This window comes from Hemicordylus capensis, chromosome 2 (assembly GCF_027244095.1).
Source record: "Hemicordylus capensis ecotype Gifberg chromosome 2, rHemCap1.1.pri, whole genome shotgun sequence".
NCBI classification, from domain to species: Eukaryota; Metazoa; Chordata; class Lepidosauria; order Squamata; family Cordylidae; genus Hemicordylus; species Hemicordylus capensis.
This window is the reverse complement of record NC_069658.1, coordinates 322,719,603-322,742,111: the sequence shown is the minus strand read 5'-3', so window position 1 is coordinate 322,742,111 and position 22,509 is coordinate 322,719,603. Positions and strand designations below refer to the sequence as shown.

General features: G+C 41.9%; 1 protein-coding gene across 6 annotated transcripts in view; it reads left to right on the top strand.

The window, feature by feature from the left end:
• Positions 1–20,616, top strand: part of GRM2 (glutamate metabotropic receptor 2) — a 136,076-nt gene extending 115,460 nt beyond the window's left edge. For 5 of the 6 annotated variants that reach the window (XM_053296243.1, XM_053296244.1, XM_053296245.1 and 2 more), the window contains 2 exons: positions 10,389–10,563; positions 13,189–20,616. In XM_053296243.1, coding sequence (XP_053152218.1) covers positions 10,389–10,563; positions 13,189–13,262 — 249 coding nt within the window. In that variant the 3' untranslated portion in view covers positions 13,263–20,616. Of the gene's footprint in view, positions 1–1,729; positions 1,817–10,388; positions 10,564–13,188 lie in introns of those variants that run through there. The other variant, XM_053296247.1, reaches the window with a different exon arrangement.
• Positions 20,617–22,509: the final 1,893 nt, after the last annotated feature.

Genomic DNA, 22,509 nt, shown 5'->3' with positions numbered 1-22,509 from the left:
GTTTGTTTGTTTTAAGATTCTGAGTTTTGAAGTAGAAAATAGTTTTAATAATTACCAATGGAATTATTATTGATTGATTGATTGATTGATTGATTGATTGATTGTTACATTTATATACTGCCTTTCATTAAAAACAATCCCAAGGCAGTTCACAAAAGTTAAAAAAAATACAATAAAAATGACAATAAGAATATTAAGCTAAAAATACAAAACCAATCTAATTTAAAATCTATAAAATACAAAACCAATCTAATTTAAAATCTATAAAATACAAACATAAAAACTATACGTGAGTAAAACACATAGAAGCAGCATAAAACAATCATGTAAAGGCCTGGATAAAAAGCCAAGATTTAACAAGCTTTCTAAAAACTGTGATGGAGTCAGAGGAGCAAATGGCTCCTGAGAGAGCATCCCAAAGTCTGAGAGAGCATCCCAAAGTCTGGGGGCAGCAACAGAGAAGGCCCTGTCCCGAGTGGACGACAGCCGAGTCTCCCTCATTGTCGGCAGAGCAGAGCCCCCTCAGATGACCTCGTCAAGCGGGCAGCAACCCTTGGGAGCAGGCGGTCCCTCAAGTACCCCAGGCCCAAACCGTTAAGGGCTTTAAAGGTCAAAACCAGCACCTTGAATTGGACCTGGAAACAAACTGGCAGCCAGTGCAACTCTTTCAAAATGGGTGTGATGTGCTCCCACCAGGCAGCTCCAGATAAAATCCTAGCTGCTGCGATGAATAATGATGATGATCTTATTTATTTGTTACTTTTTTTGTCCTGCCTTTTCTACAAGAAACTCAGGGTGGTATACAATTTCTCCTCCCCCTTTTATCCTCACAACAACCCTGTAAGGTAGGTAAAGCGAAGGAAAAAATGATTGGACCAAGGTTACCCAGTGAACTTCATGGCTGAGCATAAATTCCCACCATGGACTCCCTGGACCTTGTTGGACTACTCTAACCACTATACCACACAAGTTCTAGTTTTAGGGGAGACAATAGCCCCCTTCCAGACATTATATAAGAGTATGTCAGCAAGCCCTACCCCCACACTGACACACTTTGTAATCACAATCCCTACTCCCCACACATCATGAGTTTGTATGCAGAGAGAAATGCTGTTCCTGGGGAGAAATCTTCTCTGTGACTGAAAATGCTGGGCACCCAGTATTCCTGATCAGGGGTGCATGGTTAAGGAACACACCAGCACAGAGGGCAGGGCTTGCCAGCATCTTCCTATTAGTACTGTAACTGTGCACAGTGTATACAGTTACATAACATCTGGATCTTCTGAAGGTAAATGTTCAACTTCTATTTTGAACCGGCTTAGTAGGTGCATCTGGAGAAGATAGTTCTTCATGCAAGAGACTGAGGTTACAATTTTTTTAAAAAAATCTTCAACTTGGGCATGAAGAGAGGGATTGTAATACCTTCTTGAAGCTCTCTCCCCGAGCCCACCCAGCCCTGACACACACACACTGGTTTCATGCTGCAGCACTGTAACTGATAGTGAGGGTAGCTGAAAAAGAGGTGTCCTATAATGCAAAGGTTTGCTGTGAGAGTCCCTTATTTTGACGATGCCACCAGCACAGAACTGGCTAGTCTCCTTGGCTTTTTGGTCCCGAGCGTACTGAATTAATGGGCCCAACATCCGAACAAACCTCCATCTGGCAGCTCATTAAAAGCTGTCAATCCTTTAACCCATTTTTAACCCAGTTTAACCCACTTTTGCTGTAGACGAAATCTGCAGCGACCCTGGTAGATCCAGCCCCCTGGTAGATATTTTGATATGGAACTGCTGGCAACCCTATCCCTTAGGGCCTTCAGGTAAGTCCGCTTGGCAGAGTCTTTGGGGAACTTGTTAAAAGGGTACTGTGAGAAAGTTTGGAAATATAGTTATAAGAAACTTTGCCCAAGAACAGCTTTGTTAGTGCTTTGTTAGTGCTTTCTGATTTCTTCGAGCCAGTAAGTGTGTGCTATTTAGGGATCCGGCTGCAAAGTTCCCATTGAAGTCTCCTGGCAGCAGGGACTTTGCCTGCCTGAGATGTGGGCGCTTGAGCCTGTAATTTGATTTGGCTAATGGAGATATCCTGCTATGCCGGTATCGTCTGAAGTGCTGAGTGACAGGGTCCTCTGTGCCCTCAGCTCCAGGACTACTTTAGAAATCAGTTCTAAATAAACTACAAAGCTGTTAAAACTTAACTGGCCCCCCACCCGCTCTGACAGCTTGTTACACCTCAGCTGAGAACACAATTGTGTGATGTTAGCAACAGCCTGGGTATGTATTGTAGCACTGCTGCAAGGCTGAGCTCCTGCAAGCTGTCCTGTTTTGAAAACCTCCGTGTATAGATTAGCTCATGTACTGGATGAAAATATAATTTGGTCCTTATGTAGGGTCCTTGTTTCCCCAGTACTGCACATGACATAAGGCTAACTGCTAATGATTTTTATTGTATTTATTTATCATATTTTTATACTGCCTGATATGTACATCTCTAGGTGGCGTACAAAATTTAAAACAATATGTATAAACCAGCACAGATTAAAATACAACACAATTAAAACAGTAGCATAAAAACAGAAATAAAAACAGTAACATAAAACCATTATTAAAACAAATTATTAAAATTAATTCTAATTAAAAGCCTGCGAGAACAGGTGAGTCTTAAGAGTCTTCCTGAAAACAAACAAATAATGATAATAATGTGCTAATAATAACTGCTAATAATTGCTAATAACAAAAATAATGACAATAAATATAACAATAATAATATTAACAATCATTGGGCAAAGTTGCACTTTTAAAAATGGTGGTTCTCTTCTATTTATCTGGGGCGGGGGAGCAATCATCTCGACTGAATCCAGAGGAGAACTAGTCTTGTGGCAGCAAACATGAAGTCTCACCTTTGCTAAGCGAGGTCTGTCCTAGTTTGCATTTGAATTTGAAACTACATGGGAGCACTGTAAGATATTCCCCTTAGGGGATGGCACCACTATGGGAAGAGCATCTGAGGTTCCAGGTTTCCTCCCTGCCATCTCCAAGATGCCAAGGAGAGACTCCTGCCTTTAATCTTTTGGAGAAGCCTCTGCCAGTCTGTGTAGACAATACTGAGCTATTTCATTCATTCATTCATTGATTTGAAATATGTATAACCTGCCCCTCCAGTACACTACTGCTTGGGACAGCTCACAACAATAAAATAGATACAATATACAATAAAAGTAATAAAATTAACCAAATTAAGTAAACAAGTTAAAAGTCAGGTTAAAAACCACAATCAGTATTAAGTTTCAAATTAAAAGTTATTTTGAAAGTGAAAAATTGAGAATTATAAAAACTAAAAACTAAAGAACCTACCAGATATAACCAAAGATGGAGTATTAAAAAGTCTCTTTAAAAAGATGTGTTTTTAGTTATTTTTTAAAAACACTAAGGGAGGAAGCATGGCAAAGCTCTTCAGGGACCAATGGTCCAATTCGGTAGAAGGCAGCTTCCTATATTCCCAGAATAGCATCCCGTCCAGTGGCTGTTGCTGGTGTGGATTGTGAGCACTTTTGAATTTTGGATTGTGAGCACTTTTGAGATAGGGAAACCATCTTCTGATTCTTTTTGCTGTGTAAACTGCTTTGAGAACTCTTGTTGAAAAGTGGCATAGTTCGTCTAAATAAATAAATATGGAGTCACCATACATTACACGTCAAAACTATCCAAAATGCTGGAACCAGAATAATGCAAGGAATACAAGGGGGGAATGTCTAAATATGTATTTGTGGGGATATTTGATATAATAAGGCTGCCAAGAGAATGGTCACAAGCCAAGCAGAAACAAAAAGGGGGAAGAAGGATGTGTAAGAAGGGACAGGGATTGATGGCAACAACAGGCACATTGTATAAATATGCCCTAATAGGTTCTCTTCCCCACTTCCTGATGCCCTGTCCTAGAAAGTCCAAATGGTCACAAGATGGAGTCACTTCAGCTGTCCATAGTGCTACTGTTGTCTCAGGGTTGCCAGGTCTCAAGAGTTCAACCTGAAGCTTGAGTGGTTTAGCCTTTCATAGTGAGGGACCAGAATACACTGGGCAGCAGAGGATGTCTCACTTGAGAGGTGTTGCCATTTGAGAGGTGTTGCCCTTCTTCGCATGTCCATCAGGCTCCTGGGGAGCAACAGTGGGAGTTTGTGGGCTTCCCAAAGGCATCTGGTTAGTCATTGTGGGAAACAGAATGCTTGATTAGATATGCCTTGGCCAGTTCTATTAAGGGCTTTACCGGTCTTCTCATGAAACGCTAGGCACAACCAGGCTCTTCCCCTGACCAGCCAAGTGCTGTCTTCTGCCCCACCTGGCATAAGTAGGCTCTACCCCAATACTACTAGGTTCCACCTACCGATCTGAGACATCACCTGTTAGCTCCCCAGGCCCCACCCCTATTTGCCACATTTGAATTCACCTCAAGATGGCTCGTTCCCTGTTGACTCTCTCACAAGAGGCTCAGTTTACATTTCAATCTCTTACATAGGGCTATTTTCTTATTTTGCAGGAGTTCAGATTTCAAGCCTCTTCTCTATTTTCCATACCCTGAATTCTCTCTCCTCCTCCTCCTCCAACTCCTCCACCACCACCTGCTGGTCATGACCAGCAGAAAGGAGAGCTAGAGAGGAGAGCTCTCCTGTGATAGCAAACATGACTTGTCCGCCTAGCTAAGTAGGGTCTGCCCTGGCTGCATTTGAATGGGAGACCACATGTGAGAACTGTAAGATATTCCTTAGGGGATGGAACTGCTCTGGGAAGAGCAGAAGGTGTCAAGTTGCCTCCCTGGCTTCTCCAAGATAGGGCTGAGAAAGATTCCTACCTGCAACCTTGGAGAAGCCGCTACCAGCCTGTGAAGACAATACTGAGCTAGATGGACCAATGGTCTGACTCAGTATACAGTAGCTTCCTATGTTCCTATGTTCCTGTGACCCACTTGATTGCCTGTATCGCTACTGTCCTCTTCTGTACAATATAGTGTACAAACATCATTGGATGGGCAAATGGAAGCTATATTGCGGGCTTGGAAAGGGAGGAGCCATTTTGCCTAGCTAGCTGGTGACTCATTTGTACAGTCTGGTTTTCAGTCCAGACTGTGAAGTTGCTGCTACTGTTCATATACTGTCAGATCTAAATCATCATCCATGTAAGTTGGGCTGCTGGGCAAAAGGCTTTTGAATTGTAAACAAAGTCACATGGCTTTCTCACGCAATGCCTAATAAGCCTGTGGAAGGACAACCCTGATAGAAGCGTCTGAATATATGCTATGACACAGAGCGTCTAAGATCTATGCTACTAGGGTTTGCAGGCTTCTAAGAGCTATGCTACTAAGATTCAGTGGCCTCATTAGTGGAGTAGAGCTAATTTAAACCTGCCAAGAGAGTCTGATTTCAGGAAACTTAGAATAGATTCTAGTTTTATATGTTCATGACCTGGCAAAAACCACCTTAGTTAAATGGAAAGCAAAATACAAAATGTATAAAGAACACATCTACCTTATCCTTTTCCTCCCTGGAGCTACACAGTGGTGGCAGAACTGTTTAGATCCAGTTCTAAACCGGTGTGTGTGTGTGCGCGCACACACACATTTCTGGGTGGACAAGCTGTGTACCACATGTTAGATTTCTGAAACAGAAAGGAGGGCAGATGGGGGAAAAACTACTTGTCTGAGGGGGCACTTGCTTACCTTTGCTCCGCCCCTGAAGCCATGCTTCGATCTAAGCACCTACCATTTAATGCAGTCCACTGCATACAGAGTTGGCATAGGCTGTTATTTAACGGTGATTCAAGTTTTCAAATGTGAAGAAGTAAAGAACAAAGATATTTTAAAAACATCTCACCGTCAAAGAATACGCATCGACCAGTGTAAATGCTTTGATAACCTTCACTGTAATAAGTGGCTTATTCAAGATTACACTGATAAGATATGTAATAGACCTGAGGTTCATATCCTGATCAACATCCTTCCATTCTTCTCAGGTTCAAAGTGATTTATGAGGATAATGAATCTGCATAGTCCTAACTCAATAATAAGCCTGCATTTCTTCTTCAAATGTTATAAGAATTTCTCTTCTCTCTCTTGACTTTTGCTAGCCTTTGTGCTTTCATATATTCTTTTGTAGAAAATGGTTATAGCAATAGCAATAGCACTTACATTTATATACCGCTTTATAGCCGGAGCTCTCTAAGCGGTTTACAATGATTTAGCATATTGCCCCCAACATTCTGGGTACTCATTTTACCGACCTCAGAAGGATGGAAGGCTGAGTCAACCTTGAGCCCCTGGTCAGGATCGAACTTGTAACCTTCTGGTTACAGGGCGGCAGTTTTTACCACTGCGCCACCAGGGGCTCAATATAGACTATCCAGAAAAGGTACTCATTTGGAAAAGCAGGCTTGGAGCTATTCCATTGATGCAGGTATCTTCTTATTCCTGCAACAACATATTGATAAGAAGATAAATTGAGCATAGGAGAAATTAGCTATTTAACCATTGATTGCAGCGTTTGAGCCTGAATTTGAATCTTGAACTTTTTCAGGCTTGGGAACTTGTTGTAAAGTTTTAACTTATTGGTCTAGCAATTCCACTGAGATCCAATGGATGGGAGACTCCAGTTCTTGGTATCCCCACTGCAGAGTATCAACCTTCTGGGCTTCGGAAAGGGACCATGAAAACACTGACCCAATTTGCATGTAACACAGAACCGGAGTTAAAGGGGGCAGAGGTTGCCAAACCTGCACGTCCGAATGCATGCAACTCTGGTTCCATGAAGCGATCTTCCTGAGGTTTCCATCTTGGAACTGCAATCTGAACCCTCAAGTTGTAGTGAGTTTTGTCACCCCAACCCAAGGTTATACGTAACCTGCACTTTGTCCAAATTCAGAATTGCAGGCTGCATTCCCTATGACCGTAATTGAGGGAGGAAGCTCCTCCCTCACTCCGGCTCTGATTGGCTGTCCTTTATGCAAGATGGAAGCCCACACAGCCAATTCCCCTCCTCTCTGCAGTTTCACTGACTGCAGGCTCCCTGTTCTCCGTTTCATCTGAATTCAGACAGGAGAGTGGGGGATGGGGGCGGGGAGCGGAACTGAGTCCATTTGACCTGCGGTTCTGTGTTATGTGAGAATGTGGCCACTCTCACCTTCTATTCCTCTCTCCCCGTCCGGTGACAGACAAATGGATTTTTCCCAGTCAGGGATCTGGAATGAAAGTTTTATTGTGTCTGCTTACTGCTTGGTCTCAGAAGTCTAGATGCATGGAAAGCAGGAAAGAGGTTTTATTGGAGTTTTGTTAGAGGGGCAAATCAGTGCCAAAACCACCTTGGGATGTCTTATGAAAGATGGTATAGAAATTGAACAATAAAAAATAAATTTAAAAATTTAAAGCCTTGTTTCATAGAAGGCTTACTATATTAAGTGAGATTTTGTAGCATCTCTAGAATTAAAACTATTACTAAATATATGGAGCAGCTAAGGGCAACTTCTTATTTTACATATTCTAATAAGAAATGGATATTCAAATAGTAAGATACATTCACCTTGTATGACTTGGGAATGGCATACATGCATTTAAATCACTAATTTTCTTTGGAAAGTATACCACAGAGAAGACTAGATAATTTCTCAGTTGCCTTGTCTGTATATTTTGCTAGGAAAGTGTCAGTTTATATATGCATGCATCATTCTCAGCTGACCCAAGATGCATGTAAATCAACTCTGAAAGGTGCTCTGTTCCTGCAGCAACTTCCTTCCTCATTTAAAAGGGGCTGAAATGGTAAATTAATGCAAATGAGTCAGTTATGGCAATTGATTTGGTAGAATTACTTCAGTGTAAGAGGTTTCAGCTTCCCAAGTTTCCCAATCATGGAAGGAGGGGGAACCACAGAGCAAGAGATGATTGTGTTTTATTAGATCAACTAATGTTCAAAACACTGTATGTGCACTTTTGACTTATACAGAACAATTCTTCAGATGTATGTGTTAGAAGAACACACACAAAACTCAAAATAAAACTGTTACACATTTTCTGAGGGAGAGAGATAGACTCAACAGTTGAGGATTTGTCTTCACTCTTCAGTGAAACTAGAGAGCTAAATAGGGACTCTATTACTGGCTTGGCTGGAGAGGAGAGATCACACCACACCTGTGCTAGATGCAAGGTAATAAGAAGTTTTCAACAAGTGAGGGGGGGGGGAAGAAATCAGTAGTATTCAATCAGTAGGAGATCTGCATTTAATAATCCATTTATGGATGTTCTGCAACAAGCCATAATTTACAGACTAGCAGTACTGGAAGGCTGTCACTACTGGAATCATCAGGGAATACTGGTTGAGGTCATGTGAGTGGAAAATCATGTCATGAATCATGTAGGTACGTGATCCTAAGAGCATGTTGAAATGTCTCTGGAAAGGAGCCAACTGTTAGTTGACATTATTAGCTTTTTGTCACTGAGACTGACTTTCTCTTTCCACCCACTCATCCTTGGTAAATGTATTACCAAGCTAAATCAATTATTTCATCTGTGGGAAGCTTTTTAAAATAATTGATCTGTATATTCATGAAGTCAGTTGAATCTTCTGATAGTGAGTCTTTGTTATAATAATTTTCACTTCATATTTCTAATCTATTGAATTAAATCCATGTATATGTTGTGGGAGTTGAGTTCCATCAGTATGGAGAATGCATTGATTTAATGCAAAAATAAGTTTATTACTTTTCTATTATGATAATATATTTATTTCCTTAGTAATTCAAGAACAGGAACTTTCCAGACTTTATGGAAACTAATACATTAGCCTGTCTGTTGCTCTAACCACTTCTATAGATCTTTATGCAGTTGTTTTGACATCCAAATTGTTATATTAAAAAATATTAATCAGCTATTCTCCAGTACCTTAATTTTCCAGTACTGAGTTCTGCTGAACCTTGACTATTGAATTCAGGCACTACATAGTGGTTTGTAAATTAATGTATTTATTTACAAGGTACACAGACCCGAGGCAGTCAAATCTCTCTCACTCTAAGGAAAGAAAGGAACAGGGGGCAGTCTGGAGGCTGGGTGGATTGCCCACACTGACTGTGGCTTGTTTTCGGTTCACATGATCAAACACGTCTTCCTGATCAATGGATGTTTGTTTTACATCTGGGTTACAGTTAACTATAAAAAAACTCATGGCATTTCACACGTGTGCGGGGGGCGTGGTGGTGGTTTCTAGTTTGGAATCACATGCGGCTAATAACTCTGGTCCTCTCTCCTATTCCACCTTGCTCCTTGGTTCTTTGCCCATTCCCTGTCTCAAAGGGTCTGCCACAAATAAACTGCAAAGGGTCATAGGAACAAAGGAAGCTGCCATATACTGACTGAGTCAGAGCATTGGTCTATCTAGCTCAGTGTTGTCTTCACAGACTGGCCGCGGCTTCTCCAAGGTTGCAGGCAGGAATCTCTCTCAGCCCTATCTTAGAGATGCCAGAGAGGGAACTTGAACTTGGAACCTAGATGCTCTTCCCAGAGCGGCTCCATTTCAGTTAGTCCAAAATGCGGCAGCCAGATTAGTCTCTGTGTAACTCAGAGAGACCATATTATGCCTGTACTTAAACAGTTACACTGGCTGCCAATATGTTTCCGGGCAAAATAAAAAGTGTTGGTTATTACCTTTAAAGCCCTGAATGGTTTAAGTCTGGATTACCTTAGAGAGCACCTTCTTCTGTATGATTCCCTACCACACTTCTGGAGTGTGGTCATCTGGAGAGCTCCGTCTCCAATTACCACCATAGTACATCTAATGGAGATTTGGAACCAAGCCTTTTCTGCAGCTGCTCTTGGAATGTGGACTGCACTCCTGGCAGAAATTCGTGCTTTGGCAGGGGCGTATCTAGGGTAGGGCAGGCAGGGGCGTATCTAGGCCATGCTAGGCTTCACAGAGGCCATATGAGCATGCACGGTGGCCATTTTGTTTCCAGCAGCCATTTAAAAAACAAACAAACAATTATTTTTAAAAATGGCCACAGCACATGCTCAAATGGTCTCTGCGAGGCCCTAGAGGCCAGCGGTGGGATACGCCTCTGTGCTTTGGGATCCTTGTTGGCCTTCAAGAGAGCTCTTAAAATCTATTTGTTTGGTCTGGCCTTTAAAGGTTTTAAATTGTTCTTGAACGTTTTAAACTGTTTGTTTTAAATTTGTTTTTTATATTGTTTTACACTAAGTTTTAAATGATTGTTAGTTATTTTTTGTTTGTTTGTTTTTTGTTGTGCACCGCCCAGAGCCTTTGGATAGGGTGGTATAAAAACGTAATGAATATATAATTTATGTTTCACTCTGTCTTTACCTGTCTAATTGCTGCATTGATGTTCTTCTCCCCTGCCCCATAGGTCCAGACCACCACAATGTGTATCTCGGTTAGTCTCAGTGGCACCGTAGTCCTTGGCTGCCTCTTTACCCCCAAGCTCCATATCATCCTCTTCCAGCCCCAGAAGAACGTAGCCAGTCATCGCGTTTCCACCAATCGTTTTAGTGTGACTGCTGCAGGCTCCAGCCACTCTCATGGTGAGTGTCTCTAAAGTGCTACTCCTGGCACTGTATCATTTCTCAATGTGATTGATAGGAAATGCATTATTTACTCCACTTGCTAAAAGCGATTGTCAACAGTATGAATCTGCTGTGGTTCGGTACTGAGCTGAAGTTAATTTAACCCAGTAGACAATACAATCTACAGTGTCTTCATTGAAAATATCTGGGCAATGGGCATTTCTGTTCAGGTAACTAGACATGGTTTACAAGGGCCATGTTGCTCTGTACTGAAGAGCTGCAAACGTTTCCAATAAAATACATATGAAGTACAAAGTAATGATAGGAGCAAATGGCTCCTACATATAGACCAGAGCAAGTGGCTTTGTTTCATTATGTCTTGATGGTTGCCATATGTCAGCTATTCTGATCAGTCCTTAGTTTTCTCTTGCCTTGTCTCCTCTTGCGTGTGTTCATTTGACAGGTGCAAAAGTGGATAAGGTTTCTTCACATAAGTATTGCTTTGCTTGATTAGACTAAGTGTCCATCTAGTCCAACACTGTTGTTTCCAATGCTGGCCACTCAGAACACTAAAAACCCATGGGCAGGACATAATGTGTTATCTCTGTCCTATTGTCTGCCCCCAGCATCTAGCAAAGTATACTGTCCATAATAACGAAGGCTCCATTTGATCTCAGGGTTATGCAGTGCAGTATATGGGGGTGGAGTGGGGATTATTTTCCCCTCATGAACCCGGTTCCCACAAGGCTTAAACACCACCACAAGGCTCCTGTTTGAAGCTGGCTGGAGCTCTGACATGAACATTCCTCTGAGGAGCTGGGAATTCACGGCAACAGAATGCTGCAAGATTGGCCTGAAGTCTCCGGGAATCAACATTGTAGAATCCATGGGAAGGAGTTGTGGTATGCAAGGACAAGGCAGTGGAGTGGAATCATCAGGAATATTTATTAGAGCCAGCATGGTATAGTGGTTAGAGTGCTGGATTAGGGCCAGGGAGACCCAAGTTCAAATCCCTATTCAACCATGAGACTTGCTGGGTGACTCTGGGCCAGTCACTGCTCTCTCAGCCTAACCTACTTCACAGGGTTGTTGTGAGGAGAAACTTAAGTATGTAGTACACTGCTCTGGACTTCTTGGAGGAAGAGCGAGATATAAATGTAAATAAATAAATAAAAGTTTAATGAAATATATATTATGTACAGAGAGGCAAGTGCAGACTGCTTTTCCATGCTCTTAGGGCTGGCTGTTTGTTAGCCCCACCTTTACTCCAGGACTGGAATACAAGTAACTAAAACCCCGTTCAAAAGCTGGATCAAGGAACGGATTAATAAAAAACAACACATACATCAATCTCCAGGCAACTGTTAAAAAACAATGCTGGAGATGTTAATGAGTTGATTTAGTGGGAAATAGTGTTGGGGGCAGAAATCTCCACGCATACTTTCAATCAAAGTTGGTGACCTAACTGCTGCTGTTGTCATGTGCATACACAAATAGTAGACTCGGGTGGTCAAGTGTCTATCAATCTGGAAATGTAATGGAGCTGCCCAAAAATAAAATAAGAGTTTTCTGCATACTTGAAGGAATCCCCAAGTAGTAATTGTAAATTAAAAGTTAAACCAAGAAACTGCCTGGCAAAGAAAAAGCTCAGCACCTACATAATGTTGAGAGAATTGGAAGTGTCTTCTGTGGGGGTAGTGAGTGAGTGAGTGAGTGAGTGTGTGTGTGTGTGTGTGTGTGAGATGGAGAAGGAGACAGAATTGGCCTATGAGCCCCTAATAAGATTATAATATCCTGAGGGCTCCTGCTAGGGGCTGGGGATATACCATGACATTTCATTGCAAGCTCCACTTACAAAATTATTAAGGATAAAGGCAGAGCTGTGTGTATTCTCTGATTTTAAAAAATCCACACAAATGCCACTCACATTTTATATCAAGAAAAGGTATTGATCTCGTATAAAAGACTGTTTCAAGATGTTTTGTAAGACTGAGCTGGTATATTGACATTTATACCAGAGCAGGGGTTCTTAACCTTTTTGCACCTGTGGATCCTCTTAAGTATTACCGATGGGCACTGTTGTATTCTATCTAGTAGTCCTTTATTTTTTGTTGATTAGAACTTTGTCCCAGTGGGGATACTGGGCGGGGGGGGGGAGAGAAGAAAAAGGGAGGGGAGAGGAGAAAATGGAATTGTTCCTGGAATAAAATATTAGTTAAACATAAGATTACTTTGTGTTTGTGAGGGAAGCAGCTATAAAACAGACACCCATCCCATTTATATACATTTCATAGGCCTCTAGTAGAAATTAGATAAATCAAGTATTCAGGATAGTTATTTTAAATAAATTTATTCTGGCTCACCATGAAGCAAATAAAATTAAGTGCAGCAAAGATCTTCCACAAACCACCTGGACCTACCCCTTGGATCCTCAGGAGGTTCATGGGCCCCAGATTAAGAACCCCAGTCCTAGAATATGGGCAATTCTGAAAATATGCCGACAGCAGACCAGTTGTGATAAGTGTCAACTCAGGTAGGATGCATGATGCTAGTGGTTTGCAGATGGTAATGTCTGGGGCATACGGGATGCCCAAATGATACTGTGCATTAAAACTCTATCCCCTCCTCTACTGTGTTCCACAGGATCATCTTCTCAATATGTCCCAACAGTATGTAATGGCCGTGAAGTGGTGGACTCTACGACATCATCTTTGTGAACACCCTGTGTTTTCTGTCAGAGTGTATGCTGCCTTTCTGTTTACTCCCTATGAACATATGCCTTTTTCTTTTCCACTGGGCCTTTTCTTTCCTTTAAAAAAAACAAAAAAAACCAACGATGTCCCAAGCCCACTCAGCAGACAAGCTTTTTTCAAGGAAAGGAAATAGGCACAAGAGAACTGAGACAAACCTTTACCATCCCCAAAATCCAGCACCAGCTCAGAGATGCAGGAAAACTTGGGACAGTCAGGATTGTTATCTATCAGGTGACGTTTCCTTTACTGGATCAAGGTAGGATCGAAGAAGAGGGATTCCTGATCTCATAACCTGGGTGACATGACAGTATTCTATAAAGAATATATATATTCATCTTTCTCTCTAAGTACTGGGCCATTGAAGGGCAACAAGTAGGGAGAAAGCAATGGTGAAGCTATTGTACTATTCCGCTGCTGCCCACCCCCTCCCAAGCTTTCCTCTACCCCCAATACAATACTTCTACTAACAGAAGGTAGAAGGGGAGGATCAATGATGCAAGCTTTGCAAGAATACCAAGGAATCCAAGGTGCTATAGACTGAAGACATGGAGTAAAACCTCCTTATATATTAAAAACAAAAACAAACCTGATAGGACACACAGACATGTATAAAGATTACAGAGTTTAAATAGATGTGATCTTGTATGATCTGCGTTTTAGATTTAATCTGTTTCTCTGCAAAGGCAGTCACGGAGAGAAGCTTCTTAAGAGGAATGAATGTGTTTCGGTAATAAGGTCTGAGAAGAAAATTTGAGGAGTTAACCATGCCTGCCCCCGCCATCACAGAATAAGGAGTTATATACTGCTCTGCTAAATAAAGCAGGTGGGGAAAGAAAGTAAAAGTAATGGGGAGACTTGCTTAAACAACAAAGCATACAGAAGAAGCTGGTTACTTAGAGTTCATTAACTCTGTAGGGGACTATTGACAGAAACAAAACAAAAAAGAGCAAGTTGTTTGGCTAATCAGATGTATGTGTGCTTCCAGGATCATGCAAGTACTAGGACTGAGCACCCCAAGAAGAACAGTGGACAGAACTTCACTATGTGATCTGGATAGAATTAAGGAAAATGGAGAAGAATGCCCTTCATCCTGTTAAGTGTGTCTTTTGCTTGCCTTTTATACTGAAGATTCACAAGAGTTGCTGACTGCTTTCTTTCTCACGTTGCATTTTACTATAGCTCCCTGCGTGCTATTTCTAAACTTCACCAGAAAAAGTGCCGTTTCTTCACCTTGAAACCAAGGGGAAGATTTGTGTGTTTGTGTGCCAGTTCCTCAATGGACAGAGTATCCTTCTCCCAGTAAGAAAAGGAAAAGTGATGGAGGAACCTCAGTGATCAGTTTGGGCCAGGTGAAGATCCAGCAGGGATGTGCACCCACTTCTCCAAAGACTCTGGAGCTCTTATTTGTGTGTAGCTTATTCTCATTTGCTCCACTAGGACTGCTGTTTATTCTTCTAATGTACCCGAGTAGCCAGAAGACCATTATGTCAATCTGCACACTTCATAGAAAAGCCTGCCCTGCCTTGCTATGATTCTTCCACAACACTCTACCATGGAGGTAAGGCTATCTTCTGAAGACTGCTGCTTAAATGCATGTGCATAGGAGCTCTGTTGACCACCCATGTAACTAGCCTGTGAGAAGCATGGCTACTCCATACTATCTCTGTGCCCCAAGTGACTGCGATCCTGTTACAGCCTAATTGCTACTACTATTCATGAGGTCTTCCTCTAGTTCAATGTGTTTGAGACATACAAAAGCTAAAATGTTTTCTTCCAGCCACCACCACCAAGTACTTCCTTATTGTGAGGGGTGTGGGAGTGTCTCTCTTTGGAATATCCTATTTGATACCAATCATACAGTACTAGAAGATGGCTCAGTCAAAGCCCCAGTATCCTAAAGATTAAGCTTGTTTATGGTGCCCTGTTCCATGGAAAAGGCCTCCAGAATGTTTGGAACAGTGAGAATGTATAGGAAATCTCCACAGGTAAGACCCTTGCTTGAAAAATTGCGCTGGAGGACATCAATGGAAACTTCCAGGCCTAAAAATATACTGTATATGGTGCTGAACATTTCAGTGTAAACTCACTTTGTCAGTTGCTAGCTATGGTAACAAGTCATCTGGAATAAGCAACTAGAGCAAGCTGTAAAACAGTCCATAAGTCAATTACACTATGTTGCCAATGAGGTATTAAATCCATTTCCTTTGGTTCATTTCATTTATCGAAATATTTCTAAACCAGCAACAGGAAGAGCTTCTACTTATTCCCAACTAGCTGGCCTGAGACAAATACTCCAGTCTAGCAGGCCCCAGAAGACCACTGCAAGGGAAACATTAAGCGTTGATCAATAGGATGTGTGTCACTACTTTAAATAAGCATATCCCAACTATGAAGAAAACAAGGGGTAATTTGTCTGATCCCACCAAATAAAAAAATGGGCACCGACTTCTATGTATCCAGCAAAACTGCAATAAAATACTATAATCTCCACTATATTCAGTAAGTGTGAAGCAACATATATGCAACCTCAGGAAAATACTATAATGAAAGAAGAAATGGGGGTGGGGTCCCCTTAAGACTAGCTCTAGCTTTTATGGGTCCGTTAACTTGGCCTAAGAGGGCCCCATAGCCCTGTCAAGGTGGAGACCTAGTTGGTGAGAAGACCATGAGGTTCCCTGCACCATTACAAGCAAGTCTGGATATCATTTTTATTTTGCAAGGTTGGGGACAACACCACTTGGCTGCCCTGGCCCGGCCTTGCACTTATTGAAAGCCAGCATGGTAGCACTGACCCCCATGGGGGGGGGTAGATCCCTTGTTGGGTCAGGAGCCCCTGCCCAACTTCCCAGTGTTCTTGCTCTGTTAGAAACCTTGGGGCTTGATGTCCAACTTCTTTTGCAGGGATCCTGGAGAATACAGTTTGCAAAAGAAGCTATTTTTAATCAAGCTGCTTCAAATCTTGTGCTGTTTTTGTTATACACCTCAGTTTAATTCTTGACGCTCGACAATCACTTGGGAGGAACTTTCTCTTTGTGAATGGTTTAAAGACTCATTTCCTGGCAGCTGAGGAAAATGAAATCTCCAGTGCAATTCTCTCACAGAAACAGGGACACCGTGATCGCTTTTATGGCACCACTTTGTTATCAAATTTGTTCAGGAAAAATGCAAAAGCACGAAGAGGGAGTTGTAGAATACGTCAAGGCCTTATTTATTGTAAGAGAAACTAAAACAAGATGTCAGAAGCACAATTTTACTTCTGTGAAACAATTCAGTTTATAACAAAACCATATAGAATTATTTTACAGTATATGGCATCTAAAACAAAATAGAAAGCATGAAGCTTAGTAGACAATATATTCTGTGTACTGGCAGAAGGTTCAACACTTGCCTATGAACGAACAATTCTCCCTACAGCTTTGTGGGAGGGGAGATGGAGCTACCTCACAATCCCAGGAAGAGCAACACAACACAAAGAACAGCATATTGTTTTGGGGGGGTTCCAATTCATGGTTGTGAAATTATTAATGTTGCAAACTGCCCCAAAGGCTGAGCTATAAGTTCCCACTTCTCAAAGTACCTTACCTGCCTGAACTGCCTGCTGGGAACTATCAATAGAAGGCAGCTGCGGTATTCAAACTTACAGAGACGCTGAAAACAAGGACTTGGATGTCTAAAAGGTGTTTGCCAATTGCAGTATCTCCTGTGTAATCATGTTTCGTGTTTGAATCCGGCAATGTATTATGATGAATTACAGTAGAGGTTATTTTGTTTTTTAGGCAAGACTTAATGAATACCATAAAAGAATGTTGTGTCCACGCAGCTTTTTTCTTTCTTTCCCCCATGCAGTATGAGCATGTCTGTACTAGATTTATATCACAAGTTAGTGATATTGGAGGCAGCTACAGTATAACATGCATCTGCCTCACCTGTGTCATCCATACTGACAACATATTTGACTGCTGTAGGTGCCATATGTCATGACACTGTAGATTGTAGTGGGCTGAAGATCAGCACATCTTTCCCCACCCAACAAAGAGGTATCAGGGCTGCCATTCATTTTCACTCCTTTCTAACTCAATAGGAGAGAATGGCAGAATTCTATTTTCTTTTAGAATTTTAAACACAAATTCTGCACCATAGAGTTGATATTATTAAACACTTGCAGAAGCAGGCAGAATTAATGTTCTGGGTGTGCTGCTTTCCCTTTTTAATGAAATTCACAACTCTGCAAATTTAGTGCCACAAGAAAAATACATGGTTACAAAATGGTAGCCCAAGATTATTATTATTTTTAAAAAGAGTTCAAAACTCAGACAACAATGAGCACCAGAAAAGTATAGTCAGCCATCACTAGGGACAGTGCTGTGTGGGAGGAGAGCTGGTCTTGTGGTAGCAAGCCTTTGCTAAGCAGGGCCCATCCTGGTTTGCATTTGAATGGGAACATGTGTGAGCACTGTAAGATATTTCCCTCAGGGGATGGGGCCACTATGGGAAGAACATCTGCATGCAGAAGGTTCTGAATTACCTCCCTGGCATCTCCAAGACAGGGCTGAGAGAGACTCCTGCCTGCAACCTTGAAGCCGCTGCCAGTTTGTATAGATAATACTGAGCTAGACGGACCAATGGTCTTACTTGGTATAAGGCAGCTTACGATTTTCCTACCCTTGTGTAACCCAGCCACAGAGCAAAATTCAATTCTCGTTTCAAAAGCAGACTGATTATCTGCAAATCAAACTAACTGCGGTGAACTAAACCACATCAAATCCAAGCTGACAGCAGCTATAGAAGATGCTGTGCAGTTATAGCATATCCTATGATATCAGCCTGTACTAATTTCCCAACCTCATAATTGCTACCCAACATGAATACCTTCTCTTCTGTCTGCATTCCCCTTACTGTTGTCTCCAATTCATTTTTGCATCTTCTCATTATATCATCAAATGCATCAAAACTGCATTGATTAAAGTGCATCCGTAAGATAGAAGCTGAAGCCTTTACTTATTAATATTACTTTAGAACAACATTCAGTATAGCTGTTCAGTGCTGTTCTTGTGCCATGAAGTGCAAGATCGCTACTTTTTTCCTGGCCTTTAATAGAAAACTGATAAGCAAAAATTTAGGATCCCCCCTCCCACACACACACACCATGCAAGAAAAAGCTTCATTAGCTCTTACATTTTTGACTCCTGTTAAGAGAGGCATAAGGTGGGCCAGTAAAAAGTGTGATTACCTTAATGAAGTCCTCTATACATCGTGTTTGACTGGCTCTTTCACGGAGTATTACCCTCCAGAACAAAAGTAAGCACACCTAAAACTAGATGGAAGGAAAAATGGCTGTTGATGGCCCTTATGAAACACACAGTCCACCTAAACCCAGGAGGAGGAGGATGTATCAGACCAAAGGTCCATCTAATCCAGCATCCTGTTTCCCACAGTGTCAAAACAGATGCCTCTAATTCCAGAAACAGGATAGTAAGGCCTCTCCCACTCTTGCTTCCCAGCAATTTATTCAGAGGAGGCATATGACCTCCACGCCTAGAAGTAGCATATAGCTATCATGTCTACTAACCATTGATAGACTATCAATTTATCTATTCCCCTTTTAAAATCTCTCAGATTAGCGGCTATCACCACATCTTGCAGCAATGAATTCGATAAATTTATATCAGGCACCATGTAAAGAAGTGCTTCCTGAATCTTCTGCCAGTTAGTTTCACTAGATGACCCTGGGTTCTAGTGTTATAGAAAGGAGAAAAACTTCTCTCAGTCCACTTTTTCTTTCCAGACTATAATGTTATAAACTTCTATTATGTATGTATGCTTCTCCCTGCCTAAGCCACCTTTTCTCTAAACTAAAAGGTCCCCCAGTGTGTTAGCATTTCCTCATATGAAGGTGCTCCAGAATTGCAACCAAAAGGATGAAGCTGATATCCTATTTCTCTGTTGGCTTGAACAAATGGTGCATGATTAAATACCAAAAATTCTATCAACAAACCACAGTGTTATACCTACAATTGAAAGCTCCAGAGCATTTGTCCATCTAGCATTTCCCTACCTAGTCCACTGGTCTTCAGCTGGTGAACTGGGGCCTACAAATGGGCCACAACCTCACCTAAACTAGGTCACACCAACGGTACTACCAGACACATACATAGTTTTAAAAGAGTTAAGAGGTGGGTCCTGGGGCAGACTACTGCTCCAAACAACCCCAAAGGAGAGAAACTTGTCAGAATAGAAACATTCTGTTCCCTCAAGTCCAGGGGAGGTGGGAGTGGCCAGTGCAGTTTGGGATATCATCTTTCTGTATTAGTGCATATTGGTTAGACTCAAAAGATAATGAGTAAATGCTCCAAACATATTCCTGCTAGATATAAGGTTGGTTCGGACAAGATGGCAACTGCAGCACTCAATCAGGATGGGGTTGTGCTGAGTGTGTGCCTGTCCTGATTTCACTAGAAAATGCCCTGACAAGGTGGGAATATTTAAACAGGGTTTCGGAGTGCATGCAGAGGGGTAATTCAGATTAATACCTCCCTTGCATGATTAAGGAATGCGCTGGCAACATGTCTCGACATTCTTCAGTGATGTCAGGGCAAATGTGGTCTCAGCACAACCCCAGTTCAGATCACCTGTTGTGGTTGGCGTCTCATCCAGACTGGCCTGGAACTCTTAAAACTACCCACATATCACTCTTCATATCTGGAGGAGAGCTGGTCTTGTGGTAGCAAGCATGACTTGTCCCCTTGCTAAGCAGGGTCTGCCCTGGTTGCATTTGAATGGGAGACTTGATGTGTGAGCACTGCAAGATATTCCCTTCAGGGGATGGAGCCACTCTGGGAAGAGCAGAAGGTTCTAAGTTCCTTCCCTGGCATCTCCAAGATAGGGCTGAGAGAGACTCTTGCCTGCAACCTTGGAGAAGCCGCTGCGTCTGTGAAGACAATGCTGAGCTAGATAGACCAATGGTCTGATTCAGTATATGGCAGCTTCCTATCTTCCTATGAACTACAATAACCATTCAGGCACTGTTGCTCACAAATTTGGCAGCTCAGGAGCAAAACATAAGCTGTAGGGAAGGCTTTATGACCAAATGTATAATCTATCTTAAAATAATAACCACATATTTATAGAATATGGGAAAGTGGAGGGGGTGGGGGTAGTGAGAAAGAGTGTTGCTATACAAAATGGCTGGGAAAAGAGAATGAATTATTTGAACTAAAGTGTTATTGTGCTACATATTGTTAAAATGAGTTTAAAGTAGATTTTTGTGAACAAGTTTGTGCTTTTTGTAATTCATGTAAATAAAGTGCTTTTTTTATTATTGAAGTTGTAGGTGACAAGAGCATCTCATCTAGATTTGAAACTTGCTCTGCAAGGTTAAGAACATAAGAACAGCTCAGCTGGATCAGGCCCAAGGCCCATCTAGTCCAGCATCCTGTTTCCCACAGTGGCCCACCAGATGCCCCTGAAAAGCCCACAGGCAAGAGCTGAGGACATGCCTTCTCTCCTGCCATTGCTCCCCTGCAACTGGTTTTTAGGGGAATCTTCCTTCTGAGCAGAGGCGTATCTAGGGAACATAGCACCTAGGGCAAGCACTGAAATTGCGCCCCCTGTCCAAACATCTGACACCCATCTTTCAGATAACTTTACCATAATATCAGCTCAAAAATACAAGTCAAGCTCGTTATTCTTTTAATATTTCAAAAACTATTTAGCAGTAGACATAGCCAGACAAAAAATGCTGGGAAACTACAAATTTCAGTATGTTGGGGCTCATGAAATACCCAAATACTATGTGGAAGTATACTTGGAAAACTAAACTGAAGTGCCTGTCTAATTCTCTCCTCTGCATTGTAGCATCACTATTACATAAGTTTTAAAAACAAATGGAGAATTTGACTTTTCCCAGATACTCTGAAAATAATTAAAGGATATGCAGAGTAAACTGTGTCACCACTTGGAATATATTCTAGTATTTCAGAAAGACAGTTAAAATGAGAGAAAGAGAGCAAGAAACTCCCAGTGGGCCTTATACTAAGGATTTCACACTGATTCAAAGACAAACTCACCATTCCCCCTCCCCCGCTGGCCTTTTAATTCACCGCCACAGCCCGTCCCGGGCTGATGTTCGGGCCTGTTCGGGCCTGCAAAGATTGGCTTGGTGGCCATTTTGGAAGCTGCAATGCATGCTCAAATGGCCTCTGTGAGGCCTGGCAAGGCCTAGGGCCTCACAGGGACCATTTGAGCACATGCAGTGGCCATTTAATTTTTTTTAATGGCCTCAGAAAACAAAATGGCCACTACACATGCTCAAATGGCCTCTGCGAGGCCTGGCATGGCCTAGGGCCTCTTAGAAGCCATTTGAGCATGCATGGTGGCCATTTTTTTTTGGTGGCCATTTTTTTTAATTTTAAGAAATGGCACCCCCCTTCAAGTGGCGCCCAGGGCACGTGCCCTGCCTGCCCCACCCTAGATACACCCCTGCTTCTGAGGCTGGAGGTGGCCTGTATCCCTCAAACTAGTATCTGAGGGCTAATAGACTTGTCCTCCAATTTGTCTAAGCCCCTTTTAAAGCAATCCAAGCTAATAAGAACATAAAACTCATAAGAAGAAAAACTCTTTTCGTAATGAGGTTGATTGTCAAATAAGCAGTCCAAATTTGACTCAACAGGCCTCAGCCCTCACAGAAGCAGCCTGGATATTGACCTTACCCTCAGATTCTAGCTAGGTAACCACAGCATGGAATTGTCTTGTCACCTGATATTTTTGGCTCAGTGATTTCATTTGTGTCATTATGCTTGACTTGACTCATGTATAAGTAAGGTTTAGTTTTACTCTGTCTACAAGATCACCCTCACACAGATTGCTAGATCTTGAATATTTGGACAGACACAGCTGTCACAAGCATGCTTCTTTAATGCACAAACAGCAAATATACCCAGTTAGGCTCTCAACGCAAGTTAAAAGGCAACAGATGTTTGCTTTTGGCTGATGAGTAGCAAAATCCCGCTTTCAGACAGCTCTTAGCACAGCTTTAGGGAACTTTGTAAATGTCACTCTTTCATAGAGCTGTCTCTTCTGGGAAGTAGACATGCTTAAGTGCAGGTATTCATAAAGGATTGAAATAATAGCAGCAGATCATGAATGAGAACTCCAAGGCTGGTCTAAGTCTATATATTTGTTTAAAATTTTGATCTCTCCTTTTCTTTCTAAA